Below are 25,947 nucleotides of genomic sequence, written 5' to 3' on the forward strand. Positions count from 1 at the left end.
GGACTTAGGGATGGCTGGAGTATGGGGTGCAGGGAAGGGGGGATCCCAGGCTGGGGTGACAGAACTGTGGGTGCTGTGATAGGGCACTTGTATTCATCTTAAAGGCTGTGAGAACCTTTCAGAAGTTATCTCCAGATGAGGTTAGCAGTTAAGGGAGATGGAGAGGAACAAAAGAACTTCCCAAGACCCCATCCTGAAATCTTTACTGATGGACTGGCACAGTGCCTGGCAATCCATGAAAGGACTGGGAAGGGGAAGAAGTAGAGGTCACCCAGGAAACAAGTATACTGGCCACATATTGGTAATTATTATTATTTTATTTTTTATTGGTACATTATATTCATACATCATAATGGGGTAAAAAACTTGTGTGTCCATACATGTACACATCACTGATTTAACCCCTACCCAGTTCCTACCCCATTCCCTCCCCATCCCCCCTTCCCACGCTTGTCTTAGTGGTTGACTTCGATATTTTTAAGTACATTGTATGTTTTAGAGAATTTCCCTCTTCTCTCCTCCCATCCCCTCATTTAGGTTGTCTTGTTTGCTCCTCTTGTAGGATTTTCTTTTTTATCTAGAGTTCCTCCTATGACCCATTTCTCCTTAGCTGTCACATATTAGGAAAAGCATCCGATTTCTTATTTTTTATGACTGACTAATCTTGCTTAGCATAATGTCCTCCAGTTCCATCCATTTCCCTGAAAATGATGTAATTGTGGGGTTTTTTTATGGCTGAGTATAATTCCATTGTATACATATCCCACAGTTTTGTAGTCCATTCATCTGTTGATGGACATCTTGGCTGGTTCCATAGCTTGACTATGGTGAATTGTGCAGCTATGAACATAGATACACATGCATTAGTTTGGTAGTTTGGTTTCCTTTGTTTTGGGTAGATACCCAGAAGTGGTATTGCTGGATCAAATGGTAGATTTGGTCCCATTCTTCTGAGGATTCTCCATACTGTTTTCCAAAGTGGTTGCACTAATTTGCAATCCCACCAACAGTGTTTTAGAGTTCCCACTTCTCCACATCCTCGCCAGCATCTGTTGTTGTTTGTGTTTTGAATGACTGCCATTCTAGTTGGAGTTAGGTGAAATCTCAGGGTAGTTTTGATTTGCATCTCTCTGATTGCCAGTGATGTTGAGCATTTCTTCATGCATTTATTGGCCATTTGAATTTCTTCCTTTGTGAAGTGTCTATTTAGTTCTTTTGCCCATTTTGTTATTGGATGCTTTGTTTTCTTAGTGTTGAGTTTCTTGAGTTCTCAGTATATTCTAGATATTAGTCCTCTATCAGAGGTGTAGGTGGCAAAAATCTTCTCCCATTCTGTTGGCTCTCAATTGAGATTCTTGACAGTTTCCTTTGCTGAACAGAAGCTCTTCAGTTTCATGTAATCCCACGTATTGATTTGCCTTTTAATTTGTTGTGCCTTTGGGGTCTTGTGGAGAAAGTGTTTATCTGTGCCTATGTGTTGAAGTGTTGGACCTATGCCCTCTTCAAGGGACTTCAAGGTCTCTGGTTTGATTTCCAAGTCTTTGATCCATCTTGAATTGACTCTTGTGCAGGGTGAGAAAGTGGGATTAACTTCCAATTTTCTTCATATGGTTACCCAGTTTTGCCAACACCAATTGTTGAAGAGGCTATCTTTTTTCCAGTGTATGTTTTTGGCCCCTTTGTCAAAAATCAATTAGCTGAAAGTGTGTGGACTTGTTTCTGGGTCTTCTATTCTGCTCCATTGATCTATGTATCTGTTTTTGTGCCAGTACCTTGCTGTTTTTATTACAATGGCTTTGTAGTATAATTTAAAGTAAGGTTTTGTGATTCCTCCTGCATGGTTTTTGTTGCTGAGAACTACTTTGGCTATTCTGTTGGTAATTATTGAAGTCAGGTGTTGAAAATATCTATTCTCTCCCATATATACTTATGGGAGAGAATATATATGAGAACATATATGAGGAGGTGCAAGGCTTTGGCTTGGTTTGACGGTGATGCTGCCAGGAGGGTTGGTCTTCCAGGAGGAAGGACATGTGAGCAAAGGCTATAGGGTACAGAGAGCTGAGGATGGTCATTGGGGCTGTGCTGGTCGAGTTTCCATATAAACTTCTCATGGTTACAACTAGAAAGCAGTTGAGTAGTTTTGGGGTATAGTCTAGAGGGAATGACCTGGGTGTCCTGGAAGGCAAAGGTTTGGAAAAGAATGAGATGAAGAAAGCCAGACATGGTGGTGCGCACTTTTAACCCCAGTACTTGGGAGGCTGAGACAGGAGGATTGTGGTTTGCAGCCAGCCTCAGCAACTTGTGAGGTGCTCCACAACTTAGTGAGACCTTGTTTCAAAATAAATAATAAAAAATAGGGCTGAGGGTATAACTTGGAGGTAGAAAGCCCCTGGGTTCAATCTCCAGTTCTGCAAAAAAAAAAAAAAGAAGAATGAGATGAGGAGGGTTGATAGGTAGATGGGATGGAAGAGGGCCCAGGACGAAGCCTAACATTGAAAGAGCAGACTTTGAAAGGAAATTGCTAAAGAAAACATAGGAGTTGGGCATGGTGGTGCCCACCTGTAATCTCAGAATTTGGAAGGTTGAGACAGGAGGATCACAGGTTCAAGAACAGCCTCAGCATTGTAGCAAGACTCTCAGCAATCTAGTTTCAAAACAAAAAATATAAAGGGCTAGGGGTTTAGTTTGGAGGTAGAATGTCCCTGGGTTCAATTCTTAGTATTAAAAAAAAAAAAAATGCTGAGCATGGTGGCAATGCTTGTAATCCCAGTACTTGGGAGGCTGAGACAGGGGGCTCGAAGGTTCAAGGATAGATAGCCTTAGCAAATAGTCAGACTTTCATCAACCTAGTGAGACCTGTTTTAAAGTAAAAATAAAAGCTGAGTGTTATGGCCCACGCTTGTAATCCCAGCATTTGGGAGGCTGAGACAGGAGGATCACAGCCTCAACTATTTAGTGAGACCCTTTCCAAGTCAGTGAGATTCTGTTTCAAAATAAAGAATAAAAAATAGGTCTGGGGTGTAGCTTGGAGGTAGAATGCCCCTGGGTTTCATCCCCGATACCAGAAAAAAAATTGTAAAATAAAAATTAAAAATGGGCTCGAGTTTACCTAAGAGATAGAGTGCTGGATTCAAGCTCCTGTAACACACACACACACACACACACACACACCAAAAAAAAAAAAAAAAGCCAAGTGTGGTGGCACGTACCTGTAATCCCACTACTTGGGAGGATGGGATAGGAAGATTGTAGATTTAAGGCCAGCTTCAGCAACTTAGTGAGACTCTCAGCAACCTAGTGAGACCCTGTTTAAAAATAATAAATAAAAAGGGCTAAGGGTGTAGCTCAGAGGTAGAATACCTCAGAGTTCAATCCTCAGTACCACAAAGAAGAAAGAAAGGAAAGAGAAGGAAGGGAAGGAAGGAAGGAAAGAAGGGAGGGGGGTGACCTAAGAGGCAAGAAAACTATGGGAAGAGTCGCAGGTGGTTCAGTGGGAGAGGCAAGCAGGAGGCCTGGAGTGCAGCTAGGTGTAACAAGGCCGGCTGTGCTGGGGAGAGTTGCTGGTGGGAGAAGATGTGTAGTTACAGCTGATGAACACATGCTTTTGTTCCTGCTTTCTCCCAAAACTCCATCAAAATAAGAATAAAAGAATCAAAGTGGTATCAGAACATGAGAGAGAAGACCACAGCAAAGAGTGATTTCATCACAGTTCAGGGAGATGGGGGGAAAAAAGCAGAAGTGAGCAGGGCCAGGAGAGCTAAGAAGCAAGCCCGCTCATGCCGGGCTCCCCAGAGGCTCAGCCCTTGAGCTTGAACACTTGAACTCCCTGAAGACTCAGCACCTGCACTGCAGGAGACAGAAATTATGCGACCAAATCAGGAGTCAGCTGGAAGTGAGACGTATTCCCTCCACTCATCCTCAGGAGCCAGTGATGGCCCCGCCCTTACCTGGGGAGGAGGGGGAGTTTCTTCTCCAGAGCCAAGGGCTCCAGGTATAGCACAAAGTGTAGGTAGAGATGATACAAGAGGAGGAGATACTCCCCACCAGGCCAGCTCTCGGGACCCAAGGCACTGCAGCCAGAGGCTGAGAGAGTCCTTGCTGGAGACGTGGAATGGCTCCTCATCAAAAACTCATCTGTGGGCTCCTGCAGTGGAACAACTGGACTCTGATCCAGTTGCATGTAGGGAAGCCTTCCAGGTGAGATGCTGCACAGTTGTTCGAGCTTCCAGCTGACTTTTGAAAATAATAGAGATCGTGGGCCATTTGGGGAAGGTCCTCCAAAGCTCTGAGGAAAAGTATCGTCAACCAATAGAACCATACCCAGCCTTACTAATAATTGCACAGGAAAGCGGAATAAGAATGTTTTTAGCTGACACAAGGCCTTTCCCATGCTCCACTTACTTGTCTGAAAACTAGAAGATGTGCCCCTCTATACCGAATGGTAGACAAAGAGAAGAAAAAGAATATCGCATCCCTAAGGCTCTGACCAGCAGAGCCTAGGGAAGAAACAAACGAACGCCGACTCTGTTGGTGAAGCTACTTCCTCTTTTAATGCTCCTTCTCAATAATAATAATGTTGCTGCTGCTGCTGCCGCCAATGCGCACAGCAGGCAAATATATATCAGTCTCATAACCCCTCCCTCATCACTCCACCAACCCCAAGCTTCCCACGGCTAGGGCATGCGCATTTCTAACCCTCTCATAGGCGGGCTGGTGGTAGCACGAGGCACTGCGTCACTGATCATCCGTAGGGCGCCTGATAGGGCTCACTGCGCAGGCTCAGGGCACCGCCAGCCTCGTGAGCCTCGTGACTTGGCTGCAAGCCTAGGTGCCATCTTGAGTCCACGCTGGCAACAAGCCTGGGTGCCATCTCGGTCCAGCCAAGTGGGCCCCGACAAAAGAAAGCAAAGGGAGGAAGGGGGAGGGAAGGACGGGAGGGGAAGGCCTGGCAACACGGGCAGATAGGAGATAGCCAGGGCTCCAGAGAGTCTCAGGGGCAGAGGCATCAAGGATCCCTGGCCTGTTTGTTCATATGGGAAGATAGTATTCAGAGATGTTACATGATTCTGTTGTGCAGTTTGGGGGGGGGGGCTCAAAAACAGGGCAATTATCAATTCCAGGGAGAAAAACAACAAGTTGTTCAGGAAATGAAATATAATCATTTATTCTATATGGTTAAATCCAATATTGTATACACAGGTCATTGTAAGGTAAACAAAATAATACTCTAACTAGAAATTATGTAGTTAGTTTGAGGAAGCAGAAGGTCAAGCTGAAGAGAAGGCATGGCATGTTAACCTGATCTGCCATTACTGAAAGTCAATAATGTCTCAAATTGATGAGCTGTTCAAGCTGGGTGGTGGTATGTGCCTGTAGTTCTAGCCACTCGGGAGACTGAGGTGGGATGATGGTTGGAACCCAGGAGTGCCTGGGTAATGTAGTGAGACCCCTGTCTCAAAAAATAAAAAAGATATATGATGAAATTGCATTATATACCTATTATCTAGAAACATGAAAGTAGACCCCAGAAGAAAACAACCCAAACCAGTCAAAAGCGCATTTGGGGAGTGGGGATCAGAAGGTGCAAAAGGAGCCGGGCCTGGTGGTGCACACTTGTAATCCCAGCATTCAGGAGGCTGAGACCGGAGGATCGCAGTTCGTAGACAGCCTCAGCTACTTAGTGAGGCCCTCTGCAACTCAGTGAGACCCAGTTTCAAAATAACGAATAAAAAATAGGGGTGGGGGTGTGGCTCAGAGGTAGAGTTTCCCTGGGTTCCATCCCCAGACCCTCAAAAAAAAAAAAAGAAGAAGGTGCTAAAGAACAGGATAAGAATTGTTCTTTTTCAGTCAGGTGTGGTAGCACATGCCTATAATCTCAGTACTTAGGAGGCTGAGGTGGGGGATTAAAGCTTGGTAACTTAGGCGCTCAGCAATCTAGCAAGACCCTGTTTCCAAATTTAAAAAAATAAAATAGGCCTGGAGTATATAGCTCGGAGGTAGAATTCCCCTGGGTTCAGCCTCCAGCACAAAAAAATAAAAAAAGAGAGAGAGAGAGAGAAAAGAAGAAGAATTGTTCTTTTTTTTTTTTTTTTTTTTTTTAAGCATTATAGAACCAACTTACTTGTAAAACAATGCTTATAGCCAGGGGAGGTAACACATACCTGAAATCCTGGTGACTCAGGAGCTGACAAGGAAGATTGAAAGTTCAAGGCCAACCTGAGCAATTTCGACTAAAATAAAATTAAAAAGCTGGAGATGTAGCTCAGAGGTAGAATGTCCCTGGGTTTAATGCTTAGCACTGCAAAAAAGACACAGAGAAGGAAGGGAGGGAGAAACCCATGCATACAATACTGTTTTCATAGAAAAACATCCAGGATGATGGGAAGGTGCCCACTAGCAATGGTGACTATAGAAAGCTTTTTCAACAAATGTCAAGGAAAAGAAATACCATTTAATATTTAACACAGTGCTAATATTTGGCAGGCACTATTCTAAACACTTTGGGGACATTAATTTAAGCCTCCTAGCAATACCGTGACATAGGTTCTGTTACTCACTTGGTAGGCAAGGCTACTTGAGTTCTCGCAGCCAGGAGGTGGAGGGCTGGGACTCGAGCCCAGGCTGGATGGCTCCAGAGGCCCTGCTCTAAGCTGGCAGATGGAAGGAAGTGAAGAGTGGAGAGAGGGTTGGCTTGTCGTGTGTACTAAGAAAGACTACAGCAGGAAATGGATAACTGGGCTGATCCACTGTTGACATTTGCCAACTGCTGCTGTGAAAGAACAAGAAAGCAGGAGCCATGGCCTACTCCAGACAGCGCTAGGGAGGGAAGGAGGGAGGGAGGGGAGGAGTGAGCACAGCGGAAAGGACCAAGCAAATGGAAGGAGGGGGTGGTTTTCAGACAAGGCGAGACCAGTGGAATTAGAGTATATACTTGTGCACACACACCTACAGAGAGGCTGGCTAAATAACTACCAACATGTCATCAGGAGTTATGGATGCCTTCCTTTCTTCTTCCTCCTCCTCCTCCTCCTCCTCCTCTCCTTCTCCTTCTCCTTCTCCTCCTTCTCCTTCTCCTTCTCCTTCTCCTTCTCCTTCTCCTCCTCCTCCTCTCCTTCTCCTTCTCCTCCTCCTTCTCCTTCTCCTTCTCCTCCTCCTCCTCCTCCTCCTCCTCCTCCTCCTCCTCCTCTTCTCCTCCTCCTCCTCCTTCTCCTCTTCTCCTTCTCCTTCTCCTTCTTCTTCTTCTCCTCCTCCTCCTCCTCCTCCTCCTTCTCCTCTTCTCCTTCTCCTTCTTCTTCTCCTCCTCCTCCTCCTCCTCCTCCTCCTCCTCCTTCTCCTTTTTTTTGTGGGTCTGGGGGTGGAACCCAGGGGCATTCGACCTCTGAGCGACATCCCCCGCCCTATTTTTTTATTCTTTATTTTGAAACAGGGTCTTACTAGGTTGTAGACAGCCTCACTAAGTAGCTGAGGCTGTCTGCAAGCTGCAATCCTCCAGTTTAGCCTCCCGAATGCTGGGATTACAAGTGTGCGTCACCATGCCCGGCTCCTGCCTTTTCAATTTTACTTTTGCTCACCTACATTTCTAACGTGTCAGTGTGTGTTGGTTATATAAGAACCATGATGAAAGTACTAAGCCATTTAGAAGTAGAGCACTCCCGGGGTATGGTCTTGGTTGTGAGGAGCTGACATGGGACAGAGAAAGGTCTTCAGAGTCAAGGGAATAAAGAAACGAGACAGCACTGGAGAGGTAGTTCGTATGGACGTTGGTGTCATAGTGGAGATTGGAGTGAGGGGCCAGGAGGAGGTCCTCAAGGACAGGGACTAGTAAGAACTGAAGTGCTGCCATGGAGAGCCTTTGGCCTGAGCCAGGCATGACAGTGCACATCTGTGATCCTTGCTTCTCAGGAGGCGGAGACAGGAGGCCAGTTTGGAAAACTTAGTGAGACCCTGTCACAAAATTAAAAAATAAAAGGCTGTAGGTATAGCTCAGTGGTTGAGAGCTCATGGGTTCAATACCCAGGAAGGAAGGCGAGCAGCCAGCGATCCAGCCAGCCTCGGGCCTTCCCTTCCCTCTCTCGCTCAATCCCAGTTGTCCATGTGCATGCCACCTCACCCCTACTCTGTGCTGGTCCTGTCACCTGCTGCCTGCTCTCTGTGATGTATCTGATCCATCGCTGGTAGGATAGTATTTCTTCAGTACCTTTTATTTTATTCTATTTTATTTGTATTTTTTTAGTACCTTTTATTTTAAACTCTGTCCATGCTCAATAATTTATACTAGCTTCCAGTTGCTCTTTAAAAAAAAAAAAATGTTGCCGGGTGTGGTGGTGCATGCTTGTAATCCCAGTACTTGGGAAGCTGAGATAGGATCATAGGTTCGAGTCCAGCCTCAGCAACACAAGGCCCTCTGCAACTTAATGAGATCCTGTTTCAAAATAAACAATAAAATAGAACTGGGAGTGTAGCTCAGAGGTAGAATGCCCCTGGCTTCAAGCCTCAGTACCACAATAAATAAATGAATGAATAATTACTAATAAAAAATGCTAAAGCCCTTCCCACCCTAGGTCCCATTTCTCCTGCTTTTCAGCACCTTTCTGGACTTTCTCACCTATAAAATGAAGGTATTCCTTTCTGTCTTACAGATTGGAATGAATTATTGGAAGAAAAAGTGCTTTAGAAAGAATTATTTTTTCATTGCAGTCTATTTTCTTAATAATCTCCAATTTGAGTCTTCTTTTTCTTTGTTTTTATTTCACATTTGTAGTTTGGAAAAATTGTAGATTCAGAGGAGGCTGCAGAATGTATGGGGAAATTTTATGAACCCCTCTCCCAGTGTTAACATCATACACAACTATAATATAATATCAAAACCAAGAAATTGAGTTGGGCTTGGTGAGGCACACCTATCAGTACTTGGGAGACTGAGACAGGAGGATTGCATATTTGAGGACAGCCTAAGCAAGTTGTGAGGCTCTCATCAACTTAGCGAGACCTTGTTTCAAGATTAAAATAGCCATTACAAGGATGTGGTGGTACATCCTTGTAATCACAGCACTCAGGAGCCTGAGACTGGAGGATCACAAGTTCGTGGACAGCCTCAGCTACTTAGTAACTCAGTGAGACCCTGTTTCAAAATAAAGAATAAAAATAGGCTGGGGAATAGCTTGGAGGTAGAATGCCCCTGGGTTCCATTCCCAGTAAGACAAAAAATAAAATAAAATAAAATAAAATAAAATAAGAGCTGGGAGTATAACTCAGAGGTAGAATGCCCCTCCTGAGTTTAATCCTCAGTACCACAAAACAACTAAACAAAATGACAAGAAATTGATGTTGGTTCAATACATAGAGCTCATTCAGTTTTTACTTGATTTTTCTGCACTCAATATTTTTTTTTTGTGTGTGTGTGTGTGTGTAGCTCTATGTGATCCATCATGTGTGTAGTCTTGTGTAGCCACAACAACCAAGATTCAAACTGTGCCATCACAGGACTCCTATGAGTTAGTTATCCTTTTATGGCCACACTCCTCCCCTGTTCCCATCCCTGTCTGCTGGCAACCACAGATCTGTTCTCCAGCTCTACAAGTATATTATTTCATAAATATCATGTAAATTCAATCATATAATATGCCTGCTCTTGAGATTGGCTTTTTTCATTCAGCAGAATTACCCTAAAGTTCATCCACTTCAGTTTTTTTTTTATTATTATTAATTTTCAAGCCAGGCGTGGTGGCACACACTTGTAATCCCCGCACTTGGGAGGCTGAGACAGGAGGATTGCACAGGTTCAAAGCCAGTCTCCGCTACTAAGTGAGGCTCTCAGCAACTTAGTGAGACCCTGTTTCCAAATAAAAATATAAAATAGGTCTGGGAGTATAGCCCTAAGCTAGAAAAGCCCCTGGGTTCCACCACCAGTACCACCAAAAAAAAAAAAAATTTAATTTTTCACTGGACATGGTATACCTGTAATCCCAGTGATTTGGCAGGTTTAGACAAGAGGATCACAAGTGAAGGCCAGCCTGAGCAACAAGTACAAAGCTCTGGGTTCAATCCCCAGTGCAGGGGAAAAAAGAACTAATTTCATATTACTTTCCATATAGGAGACTTGTTTGTTTCACCCTGTCTTTTTACCTGACATTTCCCCCTTCTGCCTCAACTAATCCATGGTCACTCCTCCTTCACACACGTCCCACAGCTGTCTGCCTCAACTCTTCTAGCTCATGTGTTTCCCCATATCAATATGTATGTCACATCATACCACTTTCTATTTGCAGGAAGAAGGCAGGGACCATGCCCAACTTATCTTTAGAGTCCCAGCATCTAGAACAGTGTCTGAAAAGTAGGAGGTCCGCAGTGGATCATTTTTGGATGAACGAATGACGTGGCTCAGTTGGGTTCATACATTGCCCTGGCTGTGGGTCTTGTCTTCCCAACTGGAATCCACAGAGGTGTGTGCTTGGAGGCCCCAGCAAAACTGATGTGGTCATTTGTGTGTGGCTTCAGAGGGCATGGCCCTCGTATATGGTGGGGAAATGGAGAACGTGCTTCTGGCTTGTTTCCCAACTGCCCGGCCTGACTTCCTACAGTCAGCAGGGTGGACCTGGAGATGTCAGGGCTGAAGACGCTGGAGCATGTGGCAGTGACAGTCTCCATCACTCACCCGCGACGCGGCAGCTTGGAGCTGAAACTGTTTTGCCCCAGTGGCATGATGTCCCTCATCGGCGCCCCCCGCAGCATGGACTCGTACGTACACCTGCACACAGCCGCCGAGCTCTCTGCAATTAGAGCCTTTTCAGGTGGATACTGGCACTGTCCTAAGCAGCATGACACTGGCTGTCCCAGGCAGCGAGTGTCATTGAGCACAGGCTTTATTCGATGCTTCTGATGTGGTAGGCACTGTACTCTATGTACATTTTCTCCAATCCTTAAAGGACCCCAGAGAGTAGACTTTGTAGCCTCCCTTGACAACTGAGATATAGATCTGTGGGACTCCATGGTCGTCTTTTCCACCAGGCCACTGGACACAAGTCCCTGAGGTCCCAGGGTCAAGGGCAGCGCTGGAGGGCCCAGCGTGTCACTCTCCCAATGGCTATATCTCATTCTGTGGCTCCTGCAGTAAGAAAATCATGTTTCTGGGAGACTGGTCAGCGCTGGCCATGCCTTCCATGCCATCTGCTTTCTCTTTCCCAAGGGATCCCAATGGCTTCAACGATTGGACCTTTTCCACTGTGCGGTGCTGGGGGGAAAGAGCGAAAGGCCTCTACAGACTCGTTATCAGGGATATAGGTAAGCTCCCTGCCCTTCTGCCAGGGCCCTCCCTTTCCTGAGTGTCATCTGGTCCCTCTGGAGTTCTGATTTCCCACAAAAAGCATCCCATGTGAAATATATAGGGTTGCCATTGGTGAAGAGGGTAGAAGCCAGAAGTGTGCCACATCCCAAGACTCGGCACTTAGTTCTGAAACTGCTTTTATACTATTCCTTGGAGAAGTGACTCATTCATTTTTCCTCAGGGTAGCAACAAAAATTCCTTGTTGAAACCACATTCCAAGTCCTTTCACACATAGCCGTCCTTCGGCCAGCCCTGGTAGGCAGGTAAGGGCTGGACTAATTTGCACCATTTTGTTTTCCAAACTGAGGCCTAGAGGTTTGAAGTGGTTTGTGTAAGGTCACAACAGCAGTGAAGGCTACAGTCTCAGTGAATATCAAATATCTGCAATATCAGTGCAGAAGCTGGAGACTGAGCCCAGCTCTCCCATCTGCCAGTCAAGTTAGCTATTCACTCAACCTATGATTTTCAAACCTTTAATTTGATAGAAGGATATTTTTCTTTGAAGGAAAATCTCAGCTAAAACCTCAACATATGGTAAATGACAGCCAAATTCCGCTTTGAGTGCGGCCTTTCAGTCTCTCCATCCCTTACCCTATGAGGACCTGTGCAGAGCCCTGGGGTGTGTGGGACACAGTTAGCCAACCTCCACAGCAGGCAGACCGACTGTGTGGTTTGGGTCCCCTGGGCGCTGGGGTGGGCTGGGCCCAGCTATCTGGTGTGGCCAACAGAGGGGCCTGGCTCACGGGTACCATTTTCTGCCCTAGGAGACGAGCCACTCCAGGTCGGCATCCTCCAGCAGTGGCAGCTGACCCTGTACGGCTCCATGTGGAGCCCTGTGGACATCAGAGAAAGACAGAGGTAGGTGGTGTCGCATGTGCCAGAGGGAAGGGATGGGAAGAGGCCACCTAGGGAGCCCCATCTTCCAAACCCTCTGTGCTCCCCAGCTCTGACCAAGCCAGTCACCGGTGCCTCGGTGCACTCCTGTCCTTTGGCTGGGAGCTTCCTTCCCTCTCTTCAGCTGCAAGGGGGGAGGCTGGGAGAAGGCAGATGATATAGTATAGGAACCATGTTTAGTAGGAATCCTGGTCTTCTTTCCTCTCCAAAGGTTGTTAGAAAGTGCCATGAGTGGAAGATACCTGCATGACGGCTTCGCGCTGCCCTGCCCACCTGGGCTGAAAATTCCTGAGGAAGTTGGTTACACCATCACCCCTAACACCCTCAAGGTAGGAACACGAGACTGCGCTGAATTCAGGCAGGACTGTCCTGGGGAATTTAGTTTTTGGTGCTGCTGTACAGGCGACCTGCAGAGGGCGGGCTGGGGACCTGGGCCAAACAGTGTTCTCACAGTACCACTCCCACCTGGAGAGGGCTGTCCTTGCATGGGAGGGAGGCAGGGGAAGTGGCAGCCCCCAGAAGGGGAGACTCCCTGAGTTCATGGTTCCAGGCTAGAAGCAGCCTCTAACACAAGTGCCTGGCTTCTCCCTAGACCCTGGTGCTGATCGGCTGTTTCACCATCTTCTGGACCATTTACTACATGCTGGAAGTGTATCTGAGTCAAAGGAATGTGGTGTCCACCCCAGGTTGTAGGAATAGACCCTGCCACTGGCCCAAACAGAATCGAAAACCCAGGGAGGAAGGGACAGAGCTAGAATCAGTACCGCTTTGCAACAGCAGGGATCTAGATGGAGCAGAGACACAGGATGTGGACCCTCTTGCCACTCCTGGCCTCCTGACTCCAGAGCTGCCCCATGAAGGGGACTGGAGCCCATCCCAGCACAGCAGTGCCCTGGACTGCCCTCATCAGCACCAAGCCCCAGATCTGTTGCAGGGAAAGGAAGAGATTTGCTGACCTAAGTGCCTCAAAGGCTCTTCCTCCCCTGAACTGGGGAAGCTGCTCCCAGGTCTGAAGGCCCTGGAAAGAAGGCAGATCTGATGCTTACATCTGGAACTCAAGGCCTGAACAGCATTTTCTGGCTGCCCTCAGGAAGGTTGAGGGCAGAGGACTAGTGCCAGAGAACAATCTGGTAAGCACCACAGGATGCTCCTCGGGCTACCAAGAGCTTTTGGTGAAGAGGTCTTGGGTGAGGGGTTAGTACCTGCATCTGGCAGGCCTCTGTTTCTCCTGGGCCAGCCAGTGACCCAAGTCATAGAGACTCCTCCCAGACATGGGCTGAGAAGGTGTGCATGGCCAGGAGAGTGTCTGGATAGAAACGTCACTGAGCCCTTCTGGAAGAGGGCGTGGGGGTGGGCTGGAAAGAGCCCTGGACACATCTGCTCTTCCTGTGCTCCTGGTCTGAAGCCAACTTTGAATGTGTTCCTGGCTCCCTTCACCGTCACCCTGCCCGCCCTTCTTCCTTCTGAAGGATGGGTACAGTGCTCCTGGCACAGCTGGGGAGGGGCACGGCTCTTTATGAAAGTCTGCAGAGCAGCTGTGAGACAGTGTCTTAAGAAGCCACTGCCACTCCAGTTCTGTGACCACCCGTCTTCCTCTGCAACATGCTCAGGGAAACGGCCTTCCTCCTGGAGGCCAGCTGTCTGCCTGACAGGCTGTGACTTTTCCTCCTTTCTTCTGAGCTAATTGATTGATCTGAACATTTTTTAATGCTTAAGACTTGATTTTTCTCTTTTCACAGCAATATTTTGTTGATTTTTTTCTGCACAGCTTTTCCAAAATAAAAACCTTCCAAACAGCTATGCCACTGCCCATCTCTCCTTTTTTCTGCCTCCTCGAAGCTTATGCAAGTAGCTAGGTTGCTCCTTTCCCGCTTCAGTCCTCTAGATTCGCTCTCCTATCCCACGGCCTGCTTCCCCTGAACCTCCTGGAATCTCGGGGCGTGAAAAGCCCTCTAAAGGACAGCAGCCAGAAACATGCGTGCACCAGATGCTCCCTGTCCCCTGCTCAGGTTTCCTGGGACTGCAACAGAAATGACTGCAACAATCAAACACAGACAGCCAAGTCTGAGAAAAGATGGATGGATATATTTTTTCCTTTGGGAATTTTAACCCCAAAAATACCCCAGGAGAAGATGGGGGAGGGTGCCAGGCTGGGTCTCCTTCCATGAGCTTTTGCTGCCTAAGAAGAGAGTGGGCTTGCCTTGCGCCCAAGCGACCCCAGCTCCCTTCCCCCACGTGGCCTGGGATGGGAAGAGCCTGTAGAGGTGGAGGCACAGCTGGGAGGAGGGGCCAGGTCAGTGGTGCTTTGGGGTAAAAAGTCAGACTGGGGAGAGGGGGAGCTGCCCATGCACAGTCACCTTTGCCCAGTGACAGCCTCAAAGCTTGGCCAGGGCTAAGAAACTACACAGGTGTGAGCGAGGCGGCTTAGCAGATGGCTGCAGCCCGGGCGGGCGCTGGGGAGGCCGCTTGCAGAGGCCCCTCTAACTGATGATCTGCCGAGGTCGTCCGTAGCCCGTCATGCCAGCCTGGGAGGCTCCTCTGTTGCTGCCCATCTGAAGGCCAATAACATGCTTTCCCTCCTGCAGTTGGCTCTCTGTGAATTCCCTCTTATGCTCTTGGGCTTTCCTAGAAGAGGAGAAACGAGGTAAAGACTGACAGAATTCAATGTTTCCACCTGTTTTCTTTTCTCTTCTTTTCTTTTCTTTTCTTTTTTTCTTTTGTGGTACTGAGGGTGGAACCCAGGGGCTTTTCTTATACTCTCAGATCCATTTTATATTTTATTTGGAAACAGGGTCTCCCTAAGTAGCTGAGGCTGGCTTCGAACCTGTGTAATCCCTCCTGTCTCAGCCTCCCAAATGCTGGAATTACAAGCATGTGCCACCATGCCCAGCTTTAACTCCATTCCTTTCATGTCACTTTTCTTTTTTGCTTCATCTAGCTGGCCTCATAGTCTAGGGAGCCCGAGTGAACTCAGGAGGGCAGAAAGGAAGGGATGGAAAGACCTGGCAGACCCTTCCCCTGCCCTCAGCCCTCAGGTGGTCCCTCCCCAGCCATCTGCTTCCCCTGATTATTCCCATGCGCTGGACAGCCCATCCACCCCATCCATGAAGAGATCCCAGTGGGCACCTACTTCATAAACCAGTTGGGATCTCCACGGTAGTGCCCATCATTCTTGGTCACTGCCAAGCTGCCCAAAGCCATCAGCATCCTCTGCACTCCTGCCATGTCTTTACCTATGAGAACAAAGAGCAGCCGGGGGACAATTTCAGGACTGTATAGACAGGACTTCAAACAAAGCCTGCTCTCATCTCTTAGAAAAATGACCAAACCAAGGGCAAGTATTCCCAAATCAAAGGCTTCAGTAGATCCTACAGCAAGTCCTATGGGTGTGGTGTGGTATCCTCTTGGCACATTTCATTCCTGCTAAGCACAGGTTATCAGGCCCTAGTTGGGGCATGTTTTGATCATTCTCTCTCCTGCCCCATGATTGGGGTCTCTGCCTGGCCAGCCGTGTCCCTCCCCACTGGTCCCAGCCCCGTTTCCCTCTTTACCTTCATAGAGGTCAACAGTTTGGAACATGTCAGTCTTGGTGACCCCATAGTCTTCTGCTGCCTTCAGGAACTGAGCCACCTGCTCCATCTGCTTGAAGACCATAGAAGATGGGTTCTCGGGGATCTTCACTGGCTTGGAGCCCTCAGGATACAGGCTGTTCACGAGCTTGCTCAGAATCTGCCGGGACACTGAGCTCAGGGCCTGCCCACGACCCCAGGCCGGCAACAGCCTCGCCCCTCCCAGGTGCCACTCACCACACCATTCTTCAGCCAGACCTGGAAGCCCAGGCGGCCGCGGTCTGGGCGACCCACGTCAGGGCCACACTGCATCACGATCCACTCCACCAGGCGTTCCTCCAGCTCCTCGTCATACTTCTTCTCAATTTTGGATTGCACTTCGCGGCTCATGCCATAAGAAGGGCCCTTGTTGGCCATGTTGAATCAGAGCTACAGCGGGGCGGGACAGAAGCAAAGGACCATAGGATCAGGGGCGGCTCTGCCTTCACTGGCCTCAGGCGGCCCTCCCGGCTCTGGGGTTCCCAGCCATCCTAGGCATTTATCACAGCACTGCCCATCCGGGTCAGGCCTGCCCTCTCAGGGCAGAGGCCTTTCTGAAATTAAACACCAGGAAACGGGACATCGAATATTTGAGGTCTAGAGTAGGGATCTATCAAGTCCTTGTATAAAGGAGCAGAAAGTATTTTAGGCCTTGTGGACCATCTGGTCTCTGATGTGGTGGCGTGAAAGCAATCATAAATGGTCATAAACAAATGAGCATGGCTGTGTGCCAATAAAACTTTAAGTTACAAAAACAAATCGCAGAGCCAGGCATGGTGGCGTACACTTGTAATCCCAGCATTCGGGAGGCTGAGACAGGAGGATCGCAGTTCCCTGACAGCCTCAGTTACTTAGTGAGGCCCTTTGCAACTCAATGAGACCCTGTTTCAAAATAAAGAATAAAAAACAACTAGGGCTGAGGGTGTTGCTCGGAGGTAAAATGCCCCTTAGTTCCATCCACAGTACCACAAAAACAAAAAACAAATAGCAGGCTGGATTTGGTCTGTGGGCTATTTTTACAACCCCTGATCAAGAACATTCTTTCTTTGTCCAGATTGGCCAGAGCACTAGAAAGGCCTTCCGAGACAGTGTCCCTCAATAAAGCCAGCAGGTGCCTTTGTCCATCTAGGCATGAGACAGTTCACTGCTTCCACCTCCAGGAATAATTATCTCCAACTCTTACTTTATACTTTAGACCAGAAGCTCGAAGTACAAAACTTGAGCTCTTTGCCAGCCTCTGACCTGGAGCTGAAGAGGCTGAAACGCACACCTAGCAAAGCTCAAAAGTTCTTGGTGAAACAGCTGCATTTCCTCCAGAGATGCAGAGGACAAACGTGCACATCCACATCCATTCCCAGTCCCCAGCCCTGTACCCTCAGGCTCTCACCACTGCAGTAGATTGAGGAACCAAGAAGTCAGAGTCCACCAGGGATATTCCAGAGGCACAAACCTGCCACCAGAGCACAGGAAGCCCCAAACTGTGGCAGCTGCTGCTGGGGGGCCCAAGCCAGACACTGCTTGTGCTGTGCCCTCCCCCTGTAGAAGGAGGGATGGGAAAACCACGGGAGCCGAGACAGGCAGGCAGGTTGCTGGGCAGACATGGCATGGCTGGACTAGAGGGACTGGACCTGGCCACAGGTGCCGCCCAGTGGTAGGATGTCTTCTGCTCTGCATTTTGGATTCCAAACTCATTCCTTGGCCTCAGAAAGGTCAGAGGCCCGGAGGGAGAGAGTAGTGTGAGGATGGAGGTGGTCGGCATGTTCCCGCGGGCCTCCCTCCTGTGAGAGCTGACACCCTCTCCCCCACCACAGCAAGACGCCAAGTGTCTTCACATCACTCTTGCCCAGACCAGCTGCCAAACTCCACTGTCCTGACAACCTTTGGGAGCTGGAGCTCCTGAGCTGTGGAACAGCACACTAGGATCTCCCTTAGAGGATGGTGAAACTACCTCGCGTGCTCCCTGGCCCTCAGCCTCGCAAGGCCAGTCTACTGTAGGTGACCTGCGAGACAGCCAGCCCTTGGCCGGGAGTCCAGCACATCCAGTGATCGCCTCTCTCCAGCCTCACCCTTTTCTCAAACTCATTTCCTGAGCCCTTGGCAAAGTTTGAGGAGGAAAAAAAAAAAACAAAAACAAAATAATGAATCTGGGCGTGGTGGCGCATGTTTGTAATCCCAGCATTTGGGAGGCTGAGACAGAAGGACCACAGTTCGAGGACAGCCTCAGCTACTTAATGAGGCCCTATGCAACTCAGTGAGACCCTGTTTCAAAATAAAGAATAAAAAAAAAAAAATAGGGTTGGCGGCATAGCTCGGAGGTAGAATGCTCCTGGGTTCCACTCCCAGTAGTGCAAACAAAACAAAAAAACCATGAGAGGGCCTTCTCTAAACAGCAGCTACTGGATGGCACACTTCTTTCTGGATCTGTGTCCTTGTGTGTACAGCAGGTGTGGGCCACAGCTGAGGACATGTTATCTTAGCACTGGGGACAAGATAGGCTCCCTGGCCACCACTCCATCCCAGCAGGGATGCTGGGAACCCAAAGGCTGGTTGGCTTTGCACAGGCACAGCCATCTCTCCCCTTCCCCGCCCCCACAGACTTCTGGGTGGAGAACTATGGTCAAGCCTCATGTCAGTTAGGACCAGGTGATTTTAGCAATCCTTCTTGGCCTCCACCCACCTCTGCCCCAGCCTTTACCCCACCATCCCAGACAGCCGTGTGCACCCTTGGCGACCAGATGCCCAGCACCTTCTGTCCCCACCCCACCCACTCATGACTGCCTTCCCCTCCCACACCACATGCTGGGCACCAGAGGGGGAGGAACAGGATGGAGAGAGTGCATCCCCCCACCCGCAGACTTCAGTCCCAGGAGGCTCAGAGCAGATAGTCCAAGTCAAGGGGGTCAAGCTGGCATGGTGACAAGAACATAAAGTTTAGATTCTGGTCAGAGTAAGGGAGGGTAAAGAAATGACTACAACCCTACCTCACCCAACACCACCCTTCCCTGCCTACATCCTAGTAGAGATACTGGAAAAAGAGAGTCCAAAAGATCTCTTAGAGTCCTCTGATGGAGACCTCCACAGTCCCACCTTCGAGTGGAGAGAGAAGAGGGCGAGCAATACCCAGGGCTGCACACCCATTTCTAGACGAAGGCTCTGGGGACAGAAGGCACGGGACGATTGATACTCAGCTCCGCTCTCCTGCCCTGTGGCTCCTTCAGGCCCCTCTCCCGGGCAGCCCAGTGGTGGGGTGGGCAGGTGGTACCTCCTACTAGCAGGGGTCCAGAACAAGCAGACACAGGAGTCTCTCCAGAACATCAATACCCTGCTCTCATCACCATAAAACACAGCAAATAGGACTGAGTACAGCTGGATCCCTAAAAGCGGGCCACTTGGCTCCTATCAATGCCAGGATGAAGAGGAGTGGCCCTACCACACAAACATGGCCTTTCTCACTGACGCACTTTGGCGAGTAGCCAGAAAGGGCAACACTGGAACCCTGTGAGAAGGGACAAGTCTCTGGCCTGCCCAGCCACCCCCACAAGGCTCTTGCACCTGCCACCCCTCTGCAACAGTGGGGCGACATCCTATGCTGATTCTGTAAACTTTCCCTGCACCCTGCCCCCCCCCCCCAGCCCGTTCCGAGCAGCTGGGGCTGCAGCTTAGTGGTAGAGGATGTATGTAGCATGCACCGGGCCCTGAGTTTGATCCCAGCACTGAAAATTTTAAAAAGAGCCGGGCGTGGTGGTGCATGCTTGTAATTCAGTACTTGGGAGGCTGAGACAGGAGAATCGCAGGTTTGCAGCCAGCCTCAGCTACTTAGCGAAACCCTTCACAACTTACTGTTTCAAAAGAGAATGAAAAATAGGGCTGGGGTGCTGGGTGTGGTGGTATATGCTTGTAATCCCAGTGCTTGGGAGGCTGAGATGGGAGGATTGCACAGGTTCGAATCCAGCCTCAGCTACTTAGTGAGGTTCTCAGCAACTTAGCGAGACCCTGTTTCCAAATAAAGTATAAAATAGGTATGAGAGTATAGCCTGGAGGTAGAAAAGCTCCTGGATTCCACTCCGGTACCACAAAAAATAAAAATAAAAAATAAAAAATAGGGCTGGGGTGAATCTTGGAGATAGAATGCCCGAGTTAAACCACTAGTACTGCAAAAAAAAAAAAAGTAAGTAAAAATAAAAAAAGAAAAAAGAAAAATAAAAAGAAAGAAAGAAAGGAAGAAAGAAAGAAAGAAAGAAAGAAAGAAAGAAAGAAAGAAAGTAATTCTGTGGTCCTTTGCCCTACCTCAGAGGCTGTTCCCAGCTCTCTTGTGCTGTTTGAGCCCTGAGGGCCAGCTCTCCAAAATCAGTGACCTCAAAATCCTTACCTCCTCAGATATCTCCTCGGGGTTAGGCCAAGCCTTGAGTCTAACATATACGCATTGCACACACTCCCTTCCACCCCAACTGCTTCCACCAGCCAAGCCATACCGAGCATTTCGAGACTGGGGTCACCCAGTCTGAGACTCAGGACTCTAGAAGTCCTATCCCACCCACCAAGTGGGGGGCAGCCCCCGTCTGAAGTCTAGGGACCCAAGCTGGCAACGAGGGCAGGCTTCCCCGGTCCTGGGACCGCTAGCAAGCCCAGCGTGGCATGTACCCCTGCGCTGTCCAGCAGCCTGCCTTTCCTCCCTGCCCAGACAGCCACTCACAGCAGTTCCTCTGGCTGGCAGGAAGAAGTGTGGCTCCGTGTCCCGGCTGGGCAGATAGGATGAGGCGCAGCCTGAGAGAGGGGTTTAAAGGGCTGCAGGAGGGTGATGTCAGCCTTGCCCCTTGCCCCTGCCTTACAGAAGGAAACCGACTCCAATCCCCCTCCAGCCCCGCCCTCCCAGTGACTCCACACAGGCTCCATATTTGGGGAAAGACACCAAGTTGGAGCAGTCTGTCAGGGGGCTGCCTGAGACATTCTCTGCATGCTTGGGAGATGCAGCGGGGGCCTGGGCGGGGCCCACTGCCACAGGGAGCCGGCAGGGAAAAGCCTTTTATGGGCAGGACCGTGAAGGCCTTCCTTGCAGTCCGGACTTAGGGCTGCTCAAGCTTCTCTGTTCCCAGCCCCAGAGTTTGAGAAGAGTCCAAGAGAGTCTGTCTGGCCAGGGAACTGGGGATTCCTGGGACTTGTGGGGACAATCAGTCATCCTCTCCTCCTAGGCTTTTAATTCTAGTCAGAGATGAGAAGTAACCTTTACTGAGGACCTACTGGCAAATACTATTTTTTTTTTTTTGGCACTGGAGGATTAAACTCAGGGACATTTTACCTCTAGCTACATCCCCAGCACCCCCCCCCCCCTTTTTTAACAGGGTCTTTCTAAGTTACAGAGACCGGTCTCTAAACTATGATCCTCCTGTCTTAGTCTTCCAAGTCCTGGCATTACAAGCAAGTGTCACCAAGCCTGGTTTTAAATACAATTATTATTATTATTATTATTATTATTATTATTACTTTGCAGTACTGGGGATGGAACCCAGGGGTATTCTATTTCTGAGAGACACTCCCAGCCTGATTTTGTATTCTTTATTTTTTATTTATTTATTTATTTATTTTGTGTGTGTGTGTGTGGTACTGGGGGTGGAACCCAGAGGCTTTCTACCTCTGGGCTGTACTCTCAGACCTATTTTATTCTTTATTTGGAAGCAGGGTCTCACTAAGTTGCTGAGAGCCTCACTCAGTAGCTGAGGCTGGCTTTGAACCTGTGAGATCCTCCTGTCTCAGCCTCCCAAGCGCTGGGATTACAAGCGTGCGCCACCACGCCCGGCTTTATTTTTTTTATTTTTATGTGGAACATATTGAAAATGGCGTACATTCAGACTGTGCTTGTTGCTCCCCCAGCTTCCCCTTCCCCCCTCCCAACAATGCGTGTCCAGGTTGACCATGCTATATTCATACTTTTACACATATTTGGATGTAGCTCCTCCATTAATCAACCTCAGCCTTCTTCTCCTATCCTTCCATTCTAGCTTTGCTGAGGTTTCCCCTCCATTATCAGGAGTCCCTCTGGTATTCTTAATAGTTCCTAGTTTGGGCATATTACAGAAAACATATGTCCCTTCTCTTTCTGTCCTTGGCTGATCTCACTTAACATAATGTTCTCCAGGTCTTTCCATCTTCTTGTGAATGACCTGATTTTGTTCTTTGTAGCTGAGTAGAATTCCATTGTGTGTATTTTGCATAATTTTGCAATCCATTCATCTGTTGATGGAGATCTAGGTTGGTTCCATATTTTGTCTATTATGAATTGTGCTGCTATGAACATGGGTATGCATATGTTACTGTAGTTCTCTGATTTCAACCTTTTCAACCTCTTTGGAAAAATACCCAGGAGTGGCATAGTTGGATCATATGGTAGATCTATTCAAAGAAATCTCCACACTGATCTCCATAGCAGCTGAACTAGTTTGCACTCCCACCAACAGTGTAAAAGAGTTAAAGAGTTCCTCTTTCCCCACATCCTCACCAGCATTTATTGTTATTTGATTTCTTTATTCTTGCCCCTCTGATTTAGATGAAATCGCAGCATAGCTTTGATTCACATCTCCCTGATGGCTAATGATGTTGAACATCTTTTCATGTATCTATTGGCCATTTGTATCTCTTCTTTTGTGAAGTGTCTATTTAATTCATTTGCTTATATCTTTGTGTGTGTGTGTGTGTGTGTGTGTGTGTGTGTGTGTGTGTGTGTGTGGTCTGGAGATGGAACCCAGGGGCATTTGACCTCTGAGCTATACCCCCTGCCCTATTTTTTATTCTTTATTTTGAAACAGGGCCTCACTAAGTAGCTGAGGCTGTCCGCAAACCACGATCCTCCTGTCTCAGCCTCCCAAATGCTGGGATTACAAGCTTGCACCACCACGCCTGGTCAGCTCTTTTTGTTTGAACAAGGACTTGCTAAAAGACTGGGCTCAAACTTGGAACCCTCCTCTCAGCTGCCTGAGGCACTGGAGTTATAGGCATATGCCATTGTACCTGGCCCATCCACTCTTTCCTGTTGTACCACCCTGCTCAGATTGAGGACAACTTTCCATTATAAAGGGTATTATATGCTTTAGTTAGGGATGATATTGGAGGACTCAGCAGCAGCAGGAGTCAGCCCTGGCCCCATCTAGAGGGCAATGATAGTAACAAGGTCTCGAAGGCCTGACTGGGTTGGAGACAGTAACACTAGAGCAGGAGGCTCAGGGAGCAGGGTCACCCCTCCCCCTTTAGGAATAGTCCCTACCTAGTCTAGAAAACAGGCTTCATTACCCCAGAAAGGAGCCCCACTCACACCTTGCTTATACCTTGCTGCAGGGGCTTGAGGGTGTGTGTGTGTGTGTGTGTGTGTGTGTGTGTGTGTCTGGGGATTGAACCCAGGTTCTTTCTGAGGTACACCTCTGCCCTATTTTATTTGGAAATAAGAGTTTTGCTAGGTTGATGAGAGTCTCACTACCTGTTGAGACTGTCCTCAAACCTGCCACCCTCCTGTCTCAGGCTTCCACAGGTATGTGTTACCATGTCTAGCTCTATAAAGGATAGTTTAAGTAAGAGATGTCCTGTGGGCCCTCTGGGCTGCCTGCTGTGAAACCACTCTCCTATCCTAGACACCTCCACTACGCACAACTCTCTCTCCCTCTTTCTCCCCCTCCCCCTCCCCCCTCTCTTCCTCTCCCTTCCTCTCCCTCTCCCTCTCTCTCTGCCAGGCTACAGGAGGGGAGGGCCTGGCTTGCCTAGTGGTGCAGAGCTTTGGTGCCTCCTAGTGGCACTGAAGGGAAAAGCGGGAGAGTAGCGGGAAACCCCACACCCTCCACCTTGGGACCCCAGGCCTCTGGTTGCATCCCAAATTCACCAGACTCCTTGGCCCCTGCGTGTTTTCCTCAGTCTGCTGAAACCACGATAAACCAAGGATTTTTTTAGATTTCCCTCCTCTTGGAGCCCACCCACCACGGTCACTGCCTCGCCGCCCCTGAGCATCAAGGCAGCACTGTCTGGCCTGCAACCCGCAGAGGCAGGAAACCTCAGGCAGAAGCTATGTGACCTCAGCCTGGTTGACCTTGCTGTTTGCCAGTTAAGGGAGGGCTATTTAATGGCAAAAGGTGTGTGTGTGTGTGTGTGTGTGTGTGTGTGTGTGTGTGTGTGTGTGTGTTACTGGGGATGGAACCCAAGGGCATTCTACCTCCAAGCCACACCCACAGCCCTATATTTTTTTTTCCCTTTACTTTGAAACAGGATCTCACTAAGTTGCAGAGGGCCTCAGTAGCTGAAGCTGGCCCCATACCCATGATCCTCCTGTCTCGGCCTCCCAAGTAGTGGGATTATAAGTGTGCACCACCACACACATCTCAGTAAAGGCTCTTTTTTTTTTTTTTTGGGGTGGTACTGGGGGTGGAACCCAGAGGCTTTCTACCTCCGGGCTATACTCCCAGGCTTTTTTTATATTTTATTTGGAAACAGGGTCTCACTAAGTTGCTGAGAGCCTCACTAAGTAGCTGAGGCTGGCTTTGAACCTGTGAGATCCTCCTGTCTCAGCCTCCCAAGCGCGGGGATTACAAACGTGCACCACCACGCCCGGCATCGGCAAAGGCTTTTAACAGACCCCTGGGGACTTTTCAGTTAATGCTGCAGCTCAAGACAGGAATGGTGTGAGAAGTTGGAGGCTGATGCCAGGGAACCACCAAAATGGTAAAGGCAGGCTGGAAGTAGGTGCCAAGGGCCTCTGATATCCCACCCAGGTAGCAGGCAGGCAGGGAGGCGAGGCCAGACATCCCACATCCCACCCAGGCAGCAAGCAGGAAAGGGCCCAGGCACTGCATCTGGTTGTTTCTTTATTGAATGCACTCATTCATTGAAAACAAATGCAACCGCAGCATGGAAAGACATAAAATGGAACCTGCCACCTCTCCCCAGCCCAAAAAGCTGTAAAAAACAAGCTGGGGAGAGTAAACCCCATTCCCACCCCGAGCCTGAGGCCTCACTTGACAGCTCCCATCCTGGCATCTGGAATGGGCCAGGTGGGGTGAAGGGGAGCCAAGGACCAGAGTGGCCAGGGGCCCAAAGCTGGGGGCATCTGCATGTAAACTCCAAGTTTCATATGCATGTATGTATGTTGGCTTAAGACTGGACGGAAGCTCAGAAGCCAGCCTTGGGTCCTAGAATGAGGCTGGGCCTGGGGACATAACAGGAAATGGCATGTCCCTTCCTTAAGCCCCTTTCTAAGATAGGCACTGGGGCTCCTGTAGCCATGGAGGGGCAGGCAGGGCTGGGCTCTTTGCACCAACCCCCTTGTCCCTGGACATTCGTGGGCAGTGTCTATGGCACTGAAAGACCCCAGCTGGGGCTTGGCAGGACTGAGGGCCTGGAAATACAGAGACGGGTGAGTTACTTTTCCCTCTGATCCTGGTGCTGGCATCAGTCTGAGGGCTTATGGGATGAGGAGGTGACCTCTAAATTCAGCCCCTCATGGAGGTGGCTCTTGAATTAGGCTGACTCTCATTGTTAAAGAGTTAGCCAGAGTACAGGTCAGAGGGAGGAGGGTCCTGTCCCGGGCCCTTCTCTGGCCTTAGCACCAAAAACCTGGCACCAGCTGGCCAGCCCCCCAAGTCTCATGCACGTGTCCATCCTGGCTGACCAGAGTGGGCAGTGATGGCAGCCAGGTCTACCTCAAAGAGAACCGAGGTCCTGGAGCAGGACAGAGAATCAGGCCCAGACTAGGACCCTGCAGTGGGAGACCGTAAGAAAGGGCTCCAGGTCCCTAGCAGAGGGGTAGAGGAGGGACGAGCAGAATTCCAGGCATGACACTAGGAGGGCATTGCCCTCCCTCTTGCCTCCTGCAGAGAGGTGAATGGAAAGCCCATCAACAGGCCATGGAAGGCTCCAACACTGAGAAAAAAGCAGCAATTTGGCCAATGTCTAGGACATCAGGGGCAGGCCTCTTCCCCGGCGGAAGGCAGCTTCAAGGTTCAGTGCCACCTGTGACTGTCCTGAGCCAGGCCTGGGATGGCCTCAGGGCTGGGCAGCAGGGCTGAGCCTCACACCCGAGCTACAGAGCGCCCAGCTGGCCGCACAGAGCTCCAGGCCCTGCGAGGTGATGCAGAGGGTCAGCATCTG

General features: G+C 49.1%; 2 protein-coding genes across 2 annotated transcripts in view; one reads left to right on the top strand and one right to left on the bottom strand.

Moving 5' to 3' along the window:
* Positions 1-13,175, top strand: part of PCSK7 (proprotein convertase subtilisin/kexin type 7) — a gene marked incomplete at both ends in the record, with an annotated part of 29,950 nt that extends 16,775 nt beyond the window's left edge. The window contains 5 exons of the mRNA XM_080703559.1: positions 10,584-10,740; positions 11,189-11,283; positions 12,091-12,184; positions 12,432-12,549; positions 12,813-13,175. Coding sequence (XP_080559685.1) covers positions 10,584-10,740; positions 11,189-11,283; positions 12,091-12,184; positions 12,432-12,549; positions 12,813-13,175 — 827 coding nt within the window. The remainder of the gene's footprint in view (positions 1-10,583; positions 10,741-11,188; positions 11,284-12,090; positions 12,185-12,431; positions 12,550-12,812) is intronic.
* A 1,225-nt stretch (positions 13,176-14,400) lies between these two features.
* On the bottom strand, positions 14,401-20,565 carry TAGLN (transgelin). The gene is made up of 5 exons (XM_080705619.1): positions 20,522-20,565; positions 16,027-16,218; positions 15,772-15,949; positions 15,351-15,453; positions 14,401-14,845 (listed from the first exon to the last, which is right to left on the bottom strand). The coding sequence occupies exons 2-5, from the start codon at positions 16,204-16,206 to the stop codon at positions 14,701-14,703; spliced, it is 606 nt and encodes a 201-aa protein (XP_080561745.1). The 5' UTR covers positions 16,207-16,218; positions 20,522-20,565; the 3' UTR covers positions 14,401-14,700.
* Between the last annotated feature and the right edge of the window lie 5,382 nt (positions 20,566-25,947).

This window comes from Muscardinus avellanarius, assembly GCF_963383645.1.
Source record: "Muscardinus avellanarius genome assembly, chromosome: 1".
In the NCBI taxonomy this organism is placed as follows: domain Eukaryota; kingdom Metazoa; phylum Chordata; class Mammalia; order Rodentia; family Gliridae; genus Muscardinus; species Muscardinus avellanarius.